This window comes from Mustela lutreola, chromosome 2 (assembly GCF_030435805.1).
Source record: "Mustela lutreola isolate mMusLut2 chromosome 2, mMusLut2.pri, whole genome shotgun sequence".
NCBI classification, from domain to species: Eukaryota; Metazoa; Chordata; class Mammalia; order Carnivora; family Mustelidae; genus Mustela; species Mustela lutreola.
This window is the reverse complement of record NC_081291.1, coordinates 28994864-29013658: the sequence shown is the minus strand read 5'-3', so window position 1 is coordinate 29013658 and position 18795 is coordinate 28994864. Positions and strand designations below refer to the sequence as shown.

General features: G+C 40.2%; 1 protein-coding gene across 13 annotated transcripts in view; it reads left to right on the top strand.

Moving 5' to 3' along the window:
* Positions 1 to 18795, top strand: part of FHIT (fragile histidine triad diadenosine triphosphatase) — a 1430768-nt gene that overhangs the window by 593727 nt on the left and 818246 nt on the right. For 2 of the 13 annotated variants that reach the window (XM_059161361.1, XM_059161360.1), the window contains exon 1: positions 18093 to 18282. The exons of the other annotated variants lie outside the window; for them this stretch is intronic. In XM_059161361.1, coding sequence (XP_059017344.1) covers positions 18099 to 18282 — 184 coding nt within the window. In that variant the 5' untranslated portion in view covers positions 18093 to 18098. Of the gene's footprint in view, positions 1 to 18092; positions 18283 to 18795 lie in introns of those variants that run through there. 13 annotated transcript variants of the gene reach the window in all.

Sequence of the window (18795 nt, the reverse complement as noted above, 5' to 3'; positions counted from 1 at the left end):
TTCAGACTTTATTAGAAGAGGGACCTAAGAGTTACCCTTCAATGCAAACACTTAATGGACTCAATCCCCTGCATTTCCTTGGTATCGGAAACTGAGAACTTAGGTTTAGACTTAACTTGGATCTTCCTAGGATCTAACTGCTCTTTTGTCAAGGCGGAAGAGCTGGATAATTCCTTTGGGTAGTAGTTAATTATTTCCTCATGTGGTCTGTTGGAGAGGTGGTGTTCATATGATTAAAAGTGGGTTAGGGCTCCTGAATTTGAAAGACCAGTGTTCAGATGTGGTTTTGATGCTTTCTAAATGCAGAACTTTCAGTAAGCTTTTGGGTGTCTCTGAGCCCCAGTCTCTTACGTATAAAGTAATAATACCAGACTCCTAAATATGTCATAATGATTAAACATTGAAGCCTCTTGGCTGTTGTAAAAATAATTTTATAACAGAAGTTCTTACCATTGTTACTGAAAGACAAAGTATTTAGGGCTCTGGGATGCAGAGTTGTGAGAAAATCTTGTCCCATCTTTTTCTCCGCATCAAGGTTGTCTGCAGTTGACTTTGACTATTTTCTGTGTACCTGCCCCTATTTTCCTCTCATTTCCTCAGTATTTCTTCCCCTCTCCTTCTAGCATACATAGACATCCTATGGTTCTATACAAAATGAGATAGAAATGGTGCTATATAAAGCAATAAGATAAGAAACAGTTTGTACAAAACTGAGAACATCAGAAGCATTTGATAAATTTGATTTTTGGTATCTTCCAGGTAATTAAAAGCACATTTTTTTTTCCCACTGAAATACCTGAAATCAGATACTGCAGAAAATTCACAGGGGAACAATGCTCACACCTGTGTTCATATTATTAGGTTCATTGGAATTTAACTCTCATCTCTTGATGACGATGATAACAGCCAGCATGCTGGGCATTATGCTATCAAGTAGAAACCATGCTCACTCTATAGGTGCCAGACTCCAGAGCCCATGCCCATTGTGTGTCCACTTCTATTCTTAGACCTAGAGATACAAAGATAAGATTGCATCTTTGCCTTCAAAGAGCCTGCAGACTAAGGGAGGGGTGGAACACGGGGATGCAGATTACTTTACTATGAGGCAACAAGGGAAGCTGCTGCAGGAGTAACTCAAATACCAAGAACAGCAAAGGAGGACTTAATCTTGTCTGTTTCCAGAGATCTGGAAGGAAATGGCAACTGGCATGGATTATTTTGGAGACTAGGTCAAGTTTCCATAGCAGGGGACACTGAAAGATGGGGAAAGGGGAAGTGGGTGAGACTGTGAAAATAAAAAGTAGCTGAGCTGAAGAAGCGTGGTCCTGAAGGAGAGTGCAGTGCCAGAAAGGTGAAGGTTGAAGAAAGTTGAGATGGGCCAGGAGAGCATGTGACCTATGAGGACTGAAGGGAAGCATCAGGTTTGGGCCCGAGGCCTTCATTAGTGACCTTGGACAGCAATTCTATTAGCACGGCAGAGGGAAGAAGCCAACCTTTTTTTTTTTTTAAGATTTTATTTATTTATTTTTTATTTGGCACACACACAGAGAGAATGCAAGCAGGCAGAGAGGCAAGCAGAGGGAGAGGGAGAAGCAGGCTCCCCACAGAGCAGTGAGCCTGATGCAGGGCTCAATCCCAGGACCCTGGGATAGTGACCTGAGCTGAAGACAGATGCTTACTGACTGAGCCACCTAGGCGCCCCAGAAGTCAGCTTTTTATTTGGCTGAGGAGACAGCAGAGACTAGGTGTTCAGTAGATGCTTTCAAGAGCTTTTGTGGTTAATGACAGGAAAAGAAGAAGTTGGTCATTTGGGAGTATAACATGGTTGAGCAGACTTTTACTTTTGAGAAAAAAACATAAGAATTAGAAGAATCGATAGCAAAGGTGAGATTGAAGACAAATGGAAAAAAGAGTTTTTCTGAGCCATAGAGGAGGAAGTTGCTGACAAATGTTTTACTATCCTTTGCATGGGCTGTAAATGCTTTACTATATAGAGACTGTGTTGCAAAGGAGAATACATTTTGGACAGAACTCTTGGTCACCCTCCATGTTCTTTTCCTTTAAGACATGGCTTGTTGAGGTTTGCTAGAGCTCAGAATAAAGAAAACAATGGTTAACGAGGTGTCCTTGCCTTAATCTCCCTGTGGAGAGTTCACTTTCCTCTCATTCCTCTCCTCTCTGCTCACCTTTGTCCACATTCTTGATGCTGGCCACTTCTGACCCCTCTATCAGTTGCTATTGGCTCTTGGCTTTTTTCTTGTTGTTTCAGCTTCCAGATCTTAGCTGCCCAGTTTTGGCTCAAATTTTAGTGTAGGTGAATTGAACTGTAATGATCCCTTTTCTTGGCAAGGCCAATGTCTTGGCTTTTCATATCCTGTCCTCACAGTTGCCTCACTGTGCTTAGTCCCGTGGGTGACCCGTGAAGGTTCCCCTGCTGTCCTGGTGGCATGTGGGGGACATGGGAAAGGACACAGATTAACAAAAAGTGCAGGAGGGAGGAGGAAAAATACTGATGAAGAATACAGTTGGAAGAATAGAAGAAGAGCAGATCACCTTCAGAAAGACAGACTATGGGCAGCTGGGTGGCTCAGTCTGTTAAACATCTACCTTCAACTCAGGTCATGATCCCAGGGTCCTGGGATCAAGTCCTGTATTGAGGTCCTTGCTCAGCAGGGAGTCTGCTGCTCCCTCTCCCTCTGCCTGCCACTCCCCCTGCTTGGACTCTCTCTCTCTCTGTGTTGAATAAATAAAATCTAAGGAAGAAAGAGAGTAAGAGAGAGAGAAAGGGAGAAAGAAAAGAAAGAAAAAGAGGCAGCCCAAGGCAGCAGGGAAGAGTGAAGAACCTACACCGTGGGAGGAGAAAGCTGAGTGGGCTGCTAGGCAGGCAGAGCTACAGGGAGAAACAGGTGTGGAAATAAACAAAAACCATCCAAATGAGAAATAGCAGAGGATATTTATTCAGAGTTTTCTAGAGCAAGAGAGTCAGCCACCATTGCTTGCATTTGGCAGGAACTCAAAGGTCATCACGGGAGTGGAAGCTTTAAAGAGGTGGAATGGGAAGACTTCATATATGCCCCAACTAGAGGGTGTTGGCATGAGGATGCTGGAGCCAGGCTAGCTGGAAGCAGGATATCCTGTGTGGTTGGTTAGGGGAGCTTATTCTGCTCTCTCTGATTGCTCCAATGTTGGCAGCCAGGGGCATAAATTGGGGAAATTGGCAGGCATTTATTATTTAAATCCTCACCATTTGGGACCAATTGCAAAAGAGATTGTGGTTTGGCTTTTCAGAGTAGTTCCTTTGGATTGTGGGTCAGAGTTCTTTTGTGTGTGTGTGTGTGTGTGTGTGTGTGTATCTGACCATTGTCTCTTGTATGTTCAGCCTTTCATGAACTAGAGTTACAGAGGTCGTTTTTGCTGTACGTAGGTAACATATCTTGCAGAACTCACTTCGACGTGGGGCCTGGCCAGATCTGAGTTAGACCAGAATTCTGCACTCTTCCTCATGGCAGCGTGTCAGCCACTGTGTTTCCACAGTCCCCTTTCAGTAACTAAGGGTGGCTGGCTTCTACATAGAAAATGGGAAGCAATATTTTTATAGATGTTAACTTTTATGGAAACATTAAAAGTAACATTTGGAATGCTTTTCTTTTGTGTTTACTCAAATATAGTTCTCAATGCAGCTGTGGCTTTCAGAGAAGCCTAATTACTTTCATATACCACGAGCAGTCGATTGAGCGCTGGGAAAAGTCATAGCTATAAATTTATATTACTTGAGGGAGAATATTTGGTCTTCAAAATATGAATGCAGCCTCCCATCTCATATTATAGGAATTAGTTTTATTTGTGAAAGTAGAATTTGATTGACTTTCTGACCCACCTAAGAGTGTGACAGCAGGGAGAGTGTTTTGCACATTGGCTGGTTCTGAGTTGTTCATTCTAGAGATGTCAGCTCAAAGAAAGGGTGTTGTGTCTCGGAAAGAGATACACATGGATATCCCTCTGCTTTGTTCCTAGGAGACGTTAGTCGAATGGAGTACCAGAAAGTCACACATTCTGTCAACCCATTGGAGATGGTATTCGTTTCCAGTTAACACGGAGCTACAATGTATTTCAGGAGTATTTTTTTTTTTTTCATCACTAAGCTATTTGTTATTTTCATTGAACAGCAAAAAATTAAAAGTTGCCAACGTAGAAGGCTAAAATAGATAACTAGGGGGATGGGAAGTGAAATCCTAGCTGTGAATGTTTTTCAGCACTCATTTCAGGTCTGCTGTTCTGCTGGAAACTCCCAGTACTTTTCTTCAGTAATAGGTGTGCATGCGTGAATTAATGTGCCAGGGAAAATTATTACAGAGAAGTGTCACATCACCTGGGTTAATGCTGTTGCTTATAAAACTATAATGTTAATACCAAGCTGAAGCAATGCTTTCCTCTGCACAAGTTGGTATCATAAGGATAAAATTGGTTTCCTATCCCTATTTCTGATCAAGAGCAGTCTTAGGGTCTCGAGGGTATAGAGTGAGTATGAGTGCATTTAACCAACTGTAGATTACCACTAGGGGAACAATTCCAAGTGTATGTCTGGGTGGAAATGAAAATGCACACACTGCCCACTTATCAAGTGCTTATATGTCCCCCAGAACACGGGGAAAGGCTCTCGTCTTTAGGATACCCTGGTGAAGGATAAGCTGCTTATTGTCCTGGTCTGACTGGAACCATCAGTTCAGATGCAGACTTTGCTGTTGCTCTTGTTTACTTCTTTCATGCCACCCACAGCCACTGGGGCATTTGTGGCAGCTGTTGGGATGACGACGTTGAGCCCCAGGCATGTACCCAAGGACTGCTCTGAGATCTGCCATTGCTAGGGGTCCCCTTCAGGGAAGCTTTACTCATTCTCTCCAGACATAGACCATTCTCCTTCTCCATGTGATGCTTTCCTTTCTTAAACAGTCCAGCTCTATTGCTTCTGGAAGCCTAGCTAACTACTTAGAATGAAGACTACATTCTTAACCCACCTTGCTGCTAAGTCAATTCTGACCAGTGGAAATGAAGAGAAGTAATTTGTGCAACGGTGTCCTTAGAGGTTGGAGGCCTGCCTGCCTCTGTCCTGCTTCCTGGACAGGGGATGGGATGGTTGGAATGCCATCTTGGACCATGAGAATAAGGACCATACCCTAGGGATGACAGAACAGAAATCTCAAAGTAGCCTGGGTTTTAGATGGCTGCAGAGCTAGTGATTAGACTAGTTCCCCAGACTCATGTGGGAGAATAAAACCATGTCTGCCTAAGTCACTGTTATTTTGCAGGTGTGTGTGTGTGTGTGTGTGTGTAGTGTTACATGTAGCCATACCTAATTTGTGACTAATAGATTTTATATATATGCATTTTTTTGCATTGCTTTGCATCTCAATAGACTATTGTGTCACAAATACATGGTATATCTATAAGATATACAAAATTAAGTGTATTTTTATATGTATAAAAATATTTTTCTATCTAATTTTGATATGTAGAGTTCAGAATGTTATAAGAATGCATACAGCTCCTAATTTGAAGGTCACTTGGTTAAGATAAATCATTTTAATAGTCTTTCATTAAAGGGCAGATTTGAAATCTAATTTTCCTTTCCTCTTTTTCCCCTTAAATTTTGAAAAGAGCACATTAGAAGCTGTTCAGATTGGCACGTAGACCATGTAACCAGAAAGACTGTAGCAACTCAAATTGATTCCTCTTAAGTCACTTCAGTATGGTAGCAGTCAATGTTCCTGCTCTCTAATGGCCCCCAAACTCTGTCTTTTCCCAATGTCCCATCATTTGGGGCCCTTGGAAATGTCCATTCTTAGACAGAGTCAAGCAGTTCTTCTCCAAACAGCACAAGTGAGAGTGTTCTAAATTGAGTAATTTCTTTATGGAAAGTACTCTTCTGCATTGTATTTGAATGAACAAACTAAAGAAGGAATCTCAGAAGGCTCCTTTTCTTTTCCTGCTTGCCATTTTGAAGATTTTATTTGTTTATTTGACAGACAGAGATCACAAGTAGGCAGAGAGGCAGGCGGGGGTGGGGGGCAGGCTCCCTGCCAGCAGAGAGCCGGATGTGGGGCTCGATCCCAGGACCCTGAAATCATGACCCGAGCCAAAGGCAGAGGCTTAACCCACTGAGCCACCCCGGTGCTCCCTGCTTGCCATTTTGATCTTGCTTCCTAGCATAGCACATTGAAGAGCTACTAATGTTAGTCCTCCATGACATGGGGAGGCCCAAGTGAGTGTACCTGAGTTCTGAATTGTTTTCCTGTTAGGATTAAACTTCATATAGTGGTTCTTATGCACATGTAAGAGTTTGTTGCAAGTAGATTTGTAGAGCTCAGTGGCTGTTCTTCCTTGCTGATAATCTCTGGGGAGTTTGCTTGGAACCAGTTCTGATTTTAGTCCTGCTTGCTGTCAAAATAACCTAAACACCAATAAGGAAAACACGTCTAAGTCCATCAAGCCCATCTTCTTCCTCTATAGCTATCTCCAATTAGGTTTTGAAAGTTTTAAGTGAAGAGAAGGTGGTACTCAAAACCAGAGGTTCATGCTGCAGTTTGGGGGGGGGAGCATAAGGAGGGAATTAGGGAACAAATTCTTCTAGAGTTCATAAAATGTCCATTTGGTTTTTCCCAGAGTTGGTGAAAATATATGGTATTTGTAATGGAAAAATATGCTTTAGTTTGGGTGAGTGTGTGGTGTCAGCTTTCTTATATTCTTTTTGGGGGGCTTAGACTTTCAGAAAACTTTTTAGACATTTATTTTATATCATGAAACCTGCACATATTCTAACACTAGCTCATGATATTTCATACGGGTACTGTTCCATTGTTGACTTTCGTGGAGTTTATATGATTAAGCGATAGTATTTCCCTGATTCTGCTCATTCTTTCCCTTGGCTGAATCCTAACTAGAAGTCATATTAGATTGCCTCCTCCTGGAAGCCTTCCCTCATTCCCTCAAGGCTTGATTAGGAGCCTTCATTCTCCGATCCTACTGCATCCTACCTTCTTAGCCATCTGTGAACTTGGCTGTATCTTCCATCTGGCTCTTCATAACTGGAGGGCAGGGTCTTTGCCTTATTTCCTTTGGGAGCTATGGTCCCGGCTCACTGCCTGGCATATAGTGAATGCTCAGCAAATATGTATTGAATTAATATATTTTTCCAGAGGGGTCTATTTTACTTATGGGATTAAAAAAAAAAAAGGCATATGCATAGAAGTTGCAAAATAAATATTTGTAGATTGGATTTCCAGTGCTTAAGTAATTCTGTATTGCAAAGAAGATGCCTCTGAAAGGCTCATTAAAGGTTTGGGATATTATTTACAACATTAAAGCAGTTTTCTGAAAGTGCATATATATTACATCCTGTTTCCTCCTAAGTGCATAGACTCAATGAAAAATAATAAATCAATAACATCCAGAGAATTACTGGAAGAAACAGCATGTTGTTTGTTATTCCCTGAAGGTGGAATGTAGAGATGATGGGTTAAGAGAGCTTCTGATTTTCTGTTGTGACAATAGTGATAACCTTGATAGTATGATTTTTATTTTATTTTATTTTTATTTTTTTTTTTCAAGAGGGAGAGTGGGAGTAGTGAGGGGAGGGGCAGAGGGAGAGAAAGAATCTTGCCCAGCATGGAGCTCAGTGCGGGGCTCAGTCCTACCACTCTGAGACCATGACCTGAGCTGAAATCAAGAATCAGATGTTTAACCAACTGAGCCACTCAGGTGCCTTGGTAGTATAAATTTTGATTAACTTTGAACCCATAAAGCACAGCATTGAGTCTGAAGGTAGATTTTGTTTAAACTAGATTGTTACCTGTTAAGGAGGTTTGGTCCAAAACACCCAACAGAGTACTTCCCCTTTTACAGACTTCAGCAGGGAAAATTTGTTCCTAGTTGCTTAGAAAATGTTTTCAATTTACTTAAATCATAGTAATTGATTAGAAGAAATATCCCATTTTTGTGATTTATTTCCAAATTTTCAAAGAACAAACTAATAGAAGACTCCTTTCAGTAGCCTTGTAGATGTGTAGTTTCTTGGTGCATCACTATTTACCTGGTGTGCAAGTCCAGAAACTTAAGTTTATGCATTTATCCAGAGTTGAGGAGGGTCGAGGCCACTGACTCATCCTTACCTAACTCATAAGTAGATGATAAATTAGAATGCCAATGTGTTCATTCTCCAGGAGAAATATAGCTGCCAAATTCTATTCATGTTATCTGGTCAGCACTTTCCCCAGTAAAAAGTCTCAGTGGCAAATTAAATTACAATCAGAAATACACTGTATTGGTGAGAGTGTGGGGGAAAAAGCAGTATCATGTACTATTAATAGAAGTGTAAATTGCTGCAACCTCTTTGGAGGGAAAATTTGGCAACATCTCAAATAAAAAACGCGTGTATCTTTTGCCCTTGCAATTTTGCTTCTGAAAATGTATCCTGAAGATAAGTCTTCACAGGTGGGCAAAGACATATGAATAAGAGTGCTCATGGTAGTATCATTCAAGAAATGGAAGAAACATAATATCTATCAAAAGTGAACCTATCAAGATCTATGGTTTATCTATCTAACGTAAAGCTGTGATACTGTTAAAAGGAATTGTGTAATGTATATGTTATGTGAAGAATGGCCTCCAAGATATATTATTGAGGTGGAAATGATACCGAACTGAGGGTATAATGGGCTTCCCCAGAATAGAATACACAAATATATGTGCTACTCTGCTAAGCGTGTTTTGGAAATGCAGAAAACAGTGGTCATCCCTAGAAAGACTTGATGAGAGGAAGACTCATTTTTTTTTTTTACTAGAAATGCTTTGCATCATTTGAATGTGTTCCTTTATGCTTGCCCGTATTAGGTTTTCTATGAAAAAAAAAAAAAAGGTTAAAACGATATTCAAATAGTTTCTTGTTGACTTTTGTTGAGTTTAAAATTAGCACCAAGAAAGATAATCATGATTCCTAGCACTCTTCCCGATGTCTTCAAGTCACCTGCCAGGCATATCTCCCCCCTCCCGCCCCCCTCCGCCCCGCTCCCTCCCCCACCCCCAGACAGTAGCCTCTTCCAGGAGAATGTTTTCATCATTCTTTACTGGCCTCACACAGACATTGTCTCCAGTATGTGATGTCATCATTATATTTATGAACAATTCTTCCTGCAGCTGGGCCCTGGTTTCTTGAGGAAAACTTGGGAAACATATGAGTCCCATAAGCCACACACTTAGAAGTCACTTCTTAGGTTAGGTTGACTTTGGTGTAAATTATAATCACCAGGGGAGCTAGTTCAAATGCAGAGTCCTGGATCCCTTCCCAGAGATTCTGACTTCTTTAGGCTGGTTGGGGTCAGGAAGCTTCAGCTTCAAGGGATTCAGATGCAAATGATCTGTGTGCCCCTATCTGAAAAATTTAAGGGTGTATTTTCTCTAAAGTCATTTGACTGTATACCTCCTTTATTGATGACACATGTTTTAAAGAAATCAGCAGTAAATTATTAGCACCTTCATCCATTCTGTATCAGTTGATCTTTAGTAGATATGCGGGGAAAAGAAACTATGACCAGCTTCAGCTTTCATAAGGGCAAAGAGAATGACCCCTCCAGAGTGCCTGATTGGTAATGACACAGATTATTTTATGCATACTCATCTCAGTCTAAATCCTTTTTGGTCTACGTGGATGATGGAAGATAGTAATACATCTCTAAAAGCAAGGAAGAAAGAACATTTGAGTTAAGTTATGGGCAGCTGACCTTTGATTTTTTTTTTTAATTAACATATAATGTATTATTTGCTTCAGGGGTACAGTTCTGTGAATCAGCAGTCTTACACAATTCACAGCATTCACCATAGCACATACCCTCCCCAATGTCTACCACCCAGCCACTCTATCCCTCCCCTCCAACCCCCAGCAACCCTCAGTTTGTTTCCTAAGATGAAGAGCCTCTTATGGTTTGTCTCCCCCACTTCCATCTTGTTTCATTTTCTCCCCCACAACCCCCTACCCTGCCTCTCAAATTCCTTATATCAGAGAGATCATATGATAATTGTCTTTCTCTGGCTGACTTATTTCCATTAGCATAATACCCTCTTGTTCCATCCACATCATTGCAAATGGCAAGATTTTGTTTCTTTTGATGGCTGCATAGTATTCCATTGTATAAATATACTGCATCTTCTTTATCCATTCATCTGTTGATGGACATCTAGGTTCTTTCCATAGTTTGGCTATTTGGACATTGCTGCTGTAAACATTCGGGTGCATTTACTCCTTTATCACAGCTGCTTTTAAATGGAAATTGGAAGGAGAGGGAGTGGCAGAAGGGTGGAATGGGAAAAAAGAGAAAGTTGAGGAAAGTGTATGAGTTTTGAAGTTAAGCAGACTTGCCTCCCTGTAGACATTCTATACCTGGCGAGCTATGTGGTGTTGGACATGGCATGGCACTTCTCCGTGTGATAGCTGTACAATAAGGATAAAACTGACAACATTACCACGGTCAGATGATAAAATGAGAGAATATTTATAAATGCTTTAATACCACGCCTGCATTGATCAGAAGCTCAATAAATGGTGGCTAAGCCTTTTCATAAAGGAGCAAGAAATAGAGACAGAGATAATCACATGGTTTGTCAGCTACATCCTTTAGCTGAATGGACCCATTAGTCAAGAGATCTGAGTAGCACTCCCAAATCTGCCACTAGCTTATGTGTTGTTGCTTGACCTCGATCAAACCATGAAATACCTTGAGCCTCCATTTTCCCATTTGTGAAATGAAAAAGACGAACTTCGTGGCCTCTAAGGGCTTGTGGTTTTACTTCTGGTCTCTAGGGACAAAACAAAACATTTCTGCAAACCCCTTTCTTTATCCCAATGAATATCAGGTAATTACTTTTCTTGTATTGAGCTTAGATGGAAGGAAGGCGTTTCTCTAGATTTGTCATCTACGGCAGGATGTTAGCATTCCTTCGCCTCCAGCAGACTTGCCTTAGCTGCACGTGAAGTTCAGTCTGTTTTTAAAATTCTCAAGTTTGAAGTTGGATGGATTAGAACACATCTGACCTTTGGGATGAGTAAATGGTAAGTCATGGGAACTAGCAAGCAGACTGGGGCGAGTTTATCTTATGGGATTGCCGATCTACCATCCTGACCCCCTTAGGGTGCTTCCTCCTCTTGATAGGATCTGGAAATGGGTGTGGAAGAACTCAGCAGGCTCTCTTGGGTCATCTTACTGCTGCTGGTGTGCTCACAGCAGAGGAACCTCAGATGATTCTCTGCTCTCTTGTGCTCCCATTTTGACACTCATGTTTAAACCCCAGCTGTGTCTTTTGAACCAGCATTCTTCAAAGTGTGTCTCATGGGACACTTGTTTCTTGAAGGACCCCATAGGAAGAAGGTTTAAAATTTGATTTAAAATGCATGAAAACTCCGTCCCTTATAATGCCCTCCTTGTTGAATCCCAAAGAATATTAGCATAGGAAGGGTCCTAGCTCTCTCCAAGAAAGCTGGTTAAACCCAGCATCTCCCAGACTTACTCAAATTTGGAACTTAAAAAAAAAAAAAAGTAGTAAAACAATGGTGATATCTCGCACAATCGTGTTCCACAGGACCCTTATTGGGAAATATTTTTATAGACAATGAAAGGGCTCTAGGTAATTGATTCTGCTCCATTACTTATGAACCAATTGAAGAAGAGAAAATAGGTTTCTGGAAGGTTTTTCTTGAAAATCAACTGGAGTTAGAATTTATGTATTGAAGTATTAATTTTAGGTTGAGATGTGCATTTGAGTACCAAGGCTGGTTTCATTTGTAAGTACGTGATGTCAATTCACAGACTACTGATAGATCTTTCTTGCCTTGCCTACAAGATTTTGTGAGTCCCAGAATTTCATTTAAATATTTTGCTGCAGAATGTGTACCTAGCTATGGATCTGAATGAAAAATAACACCATGTGAGCCCATAGATAAATAATTAAAACCGTGTATGAATAACCCCAGGTTATTTTGCCATGGTTATATAATGTAAAGAGTTTCAATCGAACTCTTACAAAATACATCTGTGTCTGGCTCCAAAAATTGCTTTCTGAAGATTGGAGAGGTAGATTTATTAAAGTCTGTACATTTCTGATTATGCATGAATCTGTTGTTGCAAAATTTCAGGAACATTTGAGTCCTGGGTACTCTTTTCTAAACCTTGGAGAGAAATGCATTTCAGAATTAGGTAGAGACCACTCAGCTTCAGCTTACTCTTATATGAACTGTTTTCATATTTGCTGACAAATAGGGATATAATCCCCTTTTAGATATTCCAGCTCAAGTAGCAGTTGTAAATGTTCTTTTTTATTTTCTAATCTTGTACAGTTAAAGGGAAAGGGTTGTACTAAAACGGTTCTGTTGATGCCCGAAGTGAAGCAAAACTAAGATGAAGGCAGGAAATGTAGAAAAAGTAAATTCAAAATGATTTGTTTAGATTAGGTTTATGGGCTCATGTAGTTTGGTGGAGTGAGACCGGGAACCAGGAATAATCAGAGAACCTCCTGCCTCAAAACAAACACAGACAGTACAGGAGCATTAGAGCATTGCTAGGTATCACACGGAAGGATCTTCATTCTGCAATAGCAAAAGGAAGGAAATAAGGAAATGGGCTGGAGCTTGGTGGGTAATTAGCTAGCATTTATGGAGAAGTGGAAATGTCACCTTTGGAATCACAGTTGTATAATGGAGTGTGGTCCCTTCTCATTTCTTCTCTCTCTCTCTCTCTCTCTCTTTTTTTATCCAAGCTAGAAGAACATATATAATTAGAGAGGTAATAGGTTTCAATACATTTTTGGTAGGGTAAATGTTTAAATTCTTCTTTCTCCAGTGGACCATATTTAATATAAAATGAGAGCACATTTGGGATTATGGAGGGAACAGTAATTTAAGGATGCTAACAGAACAGTGATTGATTCCTTATCCACTTGTTTATGGCTTGGAGCCATCCCTATTTTTCTTTGGACTCAACTTTCATTAGTGGGTGAGTGAGAGAAGAGTGTGTGTATAAAACAGACCTAAGAGGAGCCTCTTTGTGGGAAGAGGTATGCTGATAAATGTTTAACAACTGGGTCTCAGAGTGAAAGAAAAAAACATTCTTGATATGCAAAATTGGCAGATTTGGGGATTTCTGTGGTATAAAACCTCCCACCTTGGACAATTTTGGATTATCAACCTGATGTCAGCTGGCTCACAAAACACCAGAAGTTCAACAAGCAGTTCTCATGAGCTGTTGGGAACTGTCTATGGTACACCTTGGCTAGATTTTCTTTACCTTCCTTCCTTCCATTCTACTGAAGAATAGTTGACACACTGTGATATTAGTTTCAGACATACAACATAGTAGTTGAACAACTGTATACATTATGCTATTCTCACCACAAGTGTAGCTACCATCTGTCACCATACAATGCTATTACACTACCATTGACTATATTCCCTAAACTGTAGTCCCATGACTTCTTCATTCTTTAACTGGAAGCTTGTAGTTCCAGCTCCCCTTCACCGATTTTGTCCACCACCGCAACCCCCCCACCCCCCCGGCCAACTGGTAACCATCAGTTTGTTCTCTGTATTTATGGGTCTTTCTGTTTTTCATGTGTTTGCTTTTTATTTTATTTTTTAGATTTCACATACAAGTAGAATTACATGATACTTGTCTTTCTCCATTTGACTTATTTCATTTAGCATCTACCCTCTAAGCCCATCCATCATGTTGTGCCATATAGTAGATTTCTTACCTAGGGGCATTTTGTGGGGTTGTTTCCGTAGATATTTGTAAGGCACCTGAAAACTCTGAAGAATGCCTTTTGAGATCTTTAAAATCCCTTTCAGTTTCCAAATTCTAGAATCCTTTCTCAAGAAGTGTTTGTAAGAGGGAATACATTGTAGTTGTGTATGATGAACATTTTTAAAGTTAACGTTATTTGCCGTTGTCGGTTATTAGAGGGCTGGTGATTTAACTGGGATACTTTTGGTACAGAGAGAATCTGTGGTTAATATTAAAGGGGGTTTTAGGGAAGGCAAGTGATTCTGACAAGCCAGTAACTGGGGATACTTTTGCTTTTTAAGCATGGAGCTATTGTCATTTTTGAACATGATGACAACTTTGCATCACGGCCAATGCCTTTAACATAGGACATCTTATCATCTAGGACAGAGGTTGGAAAATGACAGCTCATCAGCCGAATCCAGCTTGCTGCCTATTTTTGTGTGGCTCATGGGCTAAGGATGGTTCTCACATTTTTGAATGGTTGAAAAAAAATCAAAAGAAGAAGAAGAATTTGTGACACATGAAAATGATAGTTTCAGTGACCATAAATAAAGTTCTACTGGAACACAGCCCTGCCCTTTTGTTCGGCTCATCTATCATCGACATCATCATGTCATCTCTGGCTGCTTTCATGCTACACCAGCAGAGTTCAGTGGTTGTAGTAGAGACTGTAGGGCCTCCAGAGCCTGAAATATTTACTATCTGGCCCTTTCCAGAAAACGTTTGCCAACCCCTGATCTAGGAGATAAGTCTCTGAGGAATTGTGACCAGCTAGTTCAAGGTTCTGTACAGTGACTGAAGACATAGCCGTAGGAATGCCAAATTCATTCTTAATGGGGTTGAGAGGAGTTGCATAAGAAAATGAGGGGAACCATAAGCAGCTTGTGAAAATTCTTAAAATACGGAATAGTAAAGAAAACAAGGAATGTCTCACTTTGCCGAAATTACCTTTCCTTCAGTTTCGTTGATAGCGTAATATGAAGAGGTTCATGCTTTCTTATGCTGATGTGTTCTAAGTTACATGGTCTCCTGATCACAAGGGCCCTGTTGCTTCTGACACAGTAAAGGAGTATTGGTGGTGACAAAACTTTCGCTTTGTTGTTCAAAAGTTGGCTTGGCCAGTTATTCGATGTATGGTCTTGGACAAATTTCTTTTAACAATTTGCATCTTCAGTTATCTTATGTATAAAATATAGAATTGTTTTGAGAATCAAATCAAATGTTAAAATCCATAGCATAGGAATCTGACACAGAGTAAGCATATAATAAATGTTACTTTTATTTGTTGTTATTATTATGTTTGTACACCGCAAGGCCTTCTATGCATGTGCATATTTATCTTTTGGGGAAGCTTTTATCCTTTTACTTTTTGCAGACAGATATAAATATTTAATTTGACAGTATCTTGACATACAATACAAATTTTTTTCGCCCCACATACTTCATCTCCTGGAAATTGTCTTGAAGGAAATTCACGCAAGAGTTACAGTCTCCGCCAGTATTTTAAACTTTGGTTAGGTAAGAAGGTTAAGTGTCTCCATTCATTTCTTCCCAAGAAGAGACTGCCCTCTAATGGAAACTATTCTGGTAAGGGGAGAAAATAATTGTGGTCATAAAGACTAGCAAATGTTTTATAAGGTTCTTTTCTGTTACAATATACCTGCTTATGAAATTTAAGTATACCTTCAGGAGAGAAAGACTCCCACTATCTGAGTGCCTGCACAGTCTGCTCTACGGATGACATTTGCCAATTAGACATTCATTTCTTTGACAGCTGTTTGCACTCACCACCTTCCCCCTCCTCCTGCCACAGTACAGGCATTGCTTTAATCAAGTCATTCTCAATCTAGGTTATACAGTAGAAAAACCAAGAAGCTTTAAAATATCCTGATCCCTAGGTTGGACCTCAGCCCAATTAGATCCAAATTTCTGGGGCTGCGATCTAGACATCTGTATGTATGTATGTACATATGCGTGCATGTATTTATTTACTAATTTTTATGTCCCCTCCACACACTTGATTCCAAAGTGCAGCCCGCAGCCAAGGTTCAGGATAATGCTTTAAACCTTTAGGTTTTAAACTTGTCCTTAAACAGAATAATGCGAAAATCCTGTGCTCATGTGTCTATGGTGTTTGGTCTTCTTAAGCACGCATAGCACGGCATCCTTGTCGACTGCTTGTACCGGAGTCTCATCTCCAGGGAAATTTACTGATACAATCTTATTTCATTAGCTTGTTAATAAAGAAGAATCTTTTAGGTAGCAAAAGAGGGTGATAAGAAATGAATCTTTGCTACGTCTCCAACTGTAAATCCCACCAATGGGTTTTGTTTGAGACCATTGATCATTTGGACCCTGATAAACTCAAAGCTAACCTGTACAGAGGCATTTGGACTCAGCTGTCAAAAATGCATTCACAGGGTATGAATTTATAAGAGCATATTTTCTATACATTCACTGATAGCCATATGCATTTTTTTAGCCTGATGAATATACATGCTGCTAAATTTTCTTTTCATTAGCATACTGTTCCTTGTGTTTAGTTCATTATCAGTATTTTATTGATCTAATCTTTTACTTAAATAGGAATTGCTATAGCTTCACTGAGTTTGATGCCGTTGAAGGAAGGTTAATTAATTTTGTTATCTGTAAAATAAAAATAATGATATTACCCATCTCCTAGGATTGTTAAGAAAAGAGGAAGAGATAATATGTATGAAACAGGCTAGTGGCTGGCACTAAGCAAGCAATCCAGTGTTGCGATGATATTGAGACAATGTATATTAAAGGCCAAGAACAAGGGTGCTCATCAAGTTAGTTGCCCTGGGTTCAAATCTCACCTATACTGCCTATCAGCTTTGCAAAGGTAGGCAAATTCATTACCCTTTTTAAATCTTCATTTCCTTCCCTTGAGCTAGCTACCTTTTGGGGTGGGGAGCTAGGGGAGGTGGTTGAGAAATCAGGGTGATCACGTATTTAATGTGCTTATCACTGTTCGTAGCGTATGGTAAGCTCCTTTTCACATACATAAAGTAGGAAGAGAGTGTGTGTGTGTATTCAGCAGGAGCTGCAAGGGACCTTACCCTGCTTCTTGTGTTCCTGATTCAGGAGCATCAGCATTACCTGGGATCCTGTTAGGAATGTGTCATTTCAGCCAGCCACCCCAGACTCACTGAGTCTGAATCCGCATTAAAGAACAATGCCCAGCGATTTGTATGCACAAGTGAGCAGCAGTGTTCTACTCAATGAATGGCAAATAGAAGGCACAATTGATGCGACTCCCCTGTAGTACACCCATGGCTGTCATCACTCATCAAGCGTGGCACTCCATCTCTCAGCATCCTGTCCACACTGCAGACACCTTCAACTGGCTGGTGGGAACTGTCATGTGAGATGGACCCTATAGCAGAAGAAACTTACTGCACTGACGAAGTGACTTGCCTGAGCTTGGGAGGCAGTAAATTGCCAAGACAGTACTCAAATTCAGGGCTTTTTTTTTTTTTTTAAAGATTTTATTCATCAATTTGACAGAGATCACAAGTAGAAAGAGAGGCAGGCAGAGAGAGAGAGAGCCCAATGTGGGGCTCGATTCCAGGACCCTCGGATCATGACCTGGGCCAAAGGCAGAGGCTTTAACCCACTGAGCCACCTGGGTGCCCCAAATTCAGGGCTTTTAATCTTCAAACCAGGAATCTTGTGCATTATTTTATACTACCTTCACGATGTCATTCTGCAACATACAACTATTGTGTGGTTGGCTTTGTGCTACCACTGGATGGTGAAAAAGGACATTTGAGATTAACCAGAAGGATAAAATAGCATTCAGTGTTAAAACAGAAGTGGGAAAGAAATAAGTTAAAATCAGCTAACAGTGTTAACTGTGATTAAAACTCAAAGCCTAATGGTAATTTCTATTGTGATAATGTAGGCATGGGAATTAAAAAAGAAATGTGATGATACATTAATTCCATTGAATTCTAAAATTCTTCTTCTTCTTTTTTTTTTTTTTTTTTTTTTTTTTGCTTTAAGCATTGTCTTTTTAGCAAGGATGTGTAACGCTTGAGGGGGGAGGTTGTCAGTGAAGTGACCATTGAATTCATCAGACGGCATTTCACAATACACATTTTGCTTAGGGCACACCATGATACATTGCCTTTGCCTTTTACAATTGTTTTTGCTTGAAATTTTACATCTTAGGCCTGGAATGAATCTTGAGATAGCAGATGATCCAGCTTCTGTCTCCTGGGAAGAAGGGAAGAATTTTGTTCATCACCAATGAGAGAGATGGTCTGCCTAGAGCAGAAAAGAAAACACTATCCTAATACCTCTGAAATGTATCTTAAGCATCACGTTGGCTGTTGCACTGAGGCTGCTAAACGTTTTCTGACTCATTACTCAAATGGCTTATGCTCCATTTACTGTGGTGGGAATACATGGAGAAGTGGCCAGATCCAACCGAGTGAGTAAGCGACTGGCCAGAGTTCCTTGCGTTTTGTTACCTGGGCCGTTAATTTGCTAGAAATCTCAAGATGTTAATGTTCCCCAAAGAGTCTGGGCTGACATGGAGGGGCTCCTTTCCCCATTCTGGAAGATACACCAAAATTTCCCCTACTCAAAATAAAATAAGGCAGTGTCAGTTTTCACATTTCAGGTTTTTCCCAAGCTGCAGTAATAGTTTAGGTAATGTAAGACAGACTCTGCAAATTCAAACACCAAAACCCAAAAGTTGACTATATATTTATAGATCTATATGTATGTATGTGTGTATATGTATGTATATAGGTGCATGAAATGTATATCAATGCATATTTATGTGTTTATGTATATATGTATGTCATTTTACTTTAGCCAACCTATTGCGATTAACTTCGAGATTTCCAGGAAAGGACAATCCTTTCCCCAGTGCATCAACTTAGTCGATGTACACATCATTTTTCTGATTTGGAAGTTTTCCATATCCAAATCTGTTTGA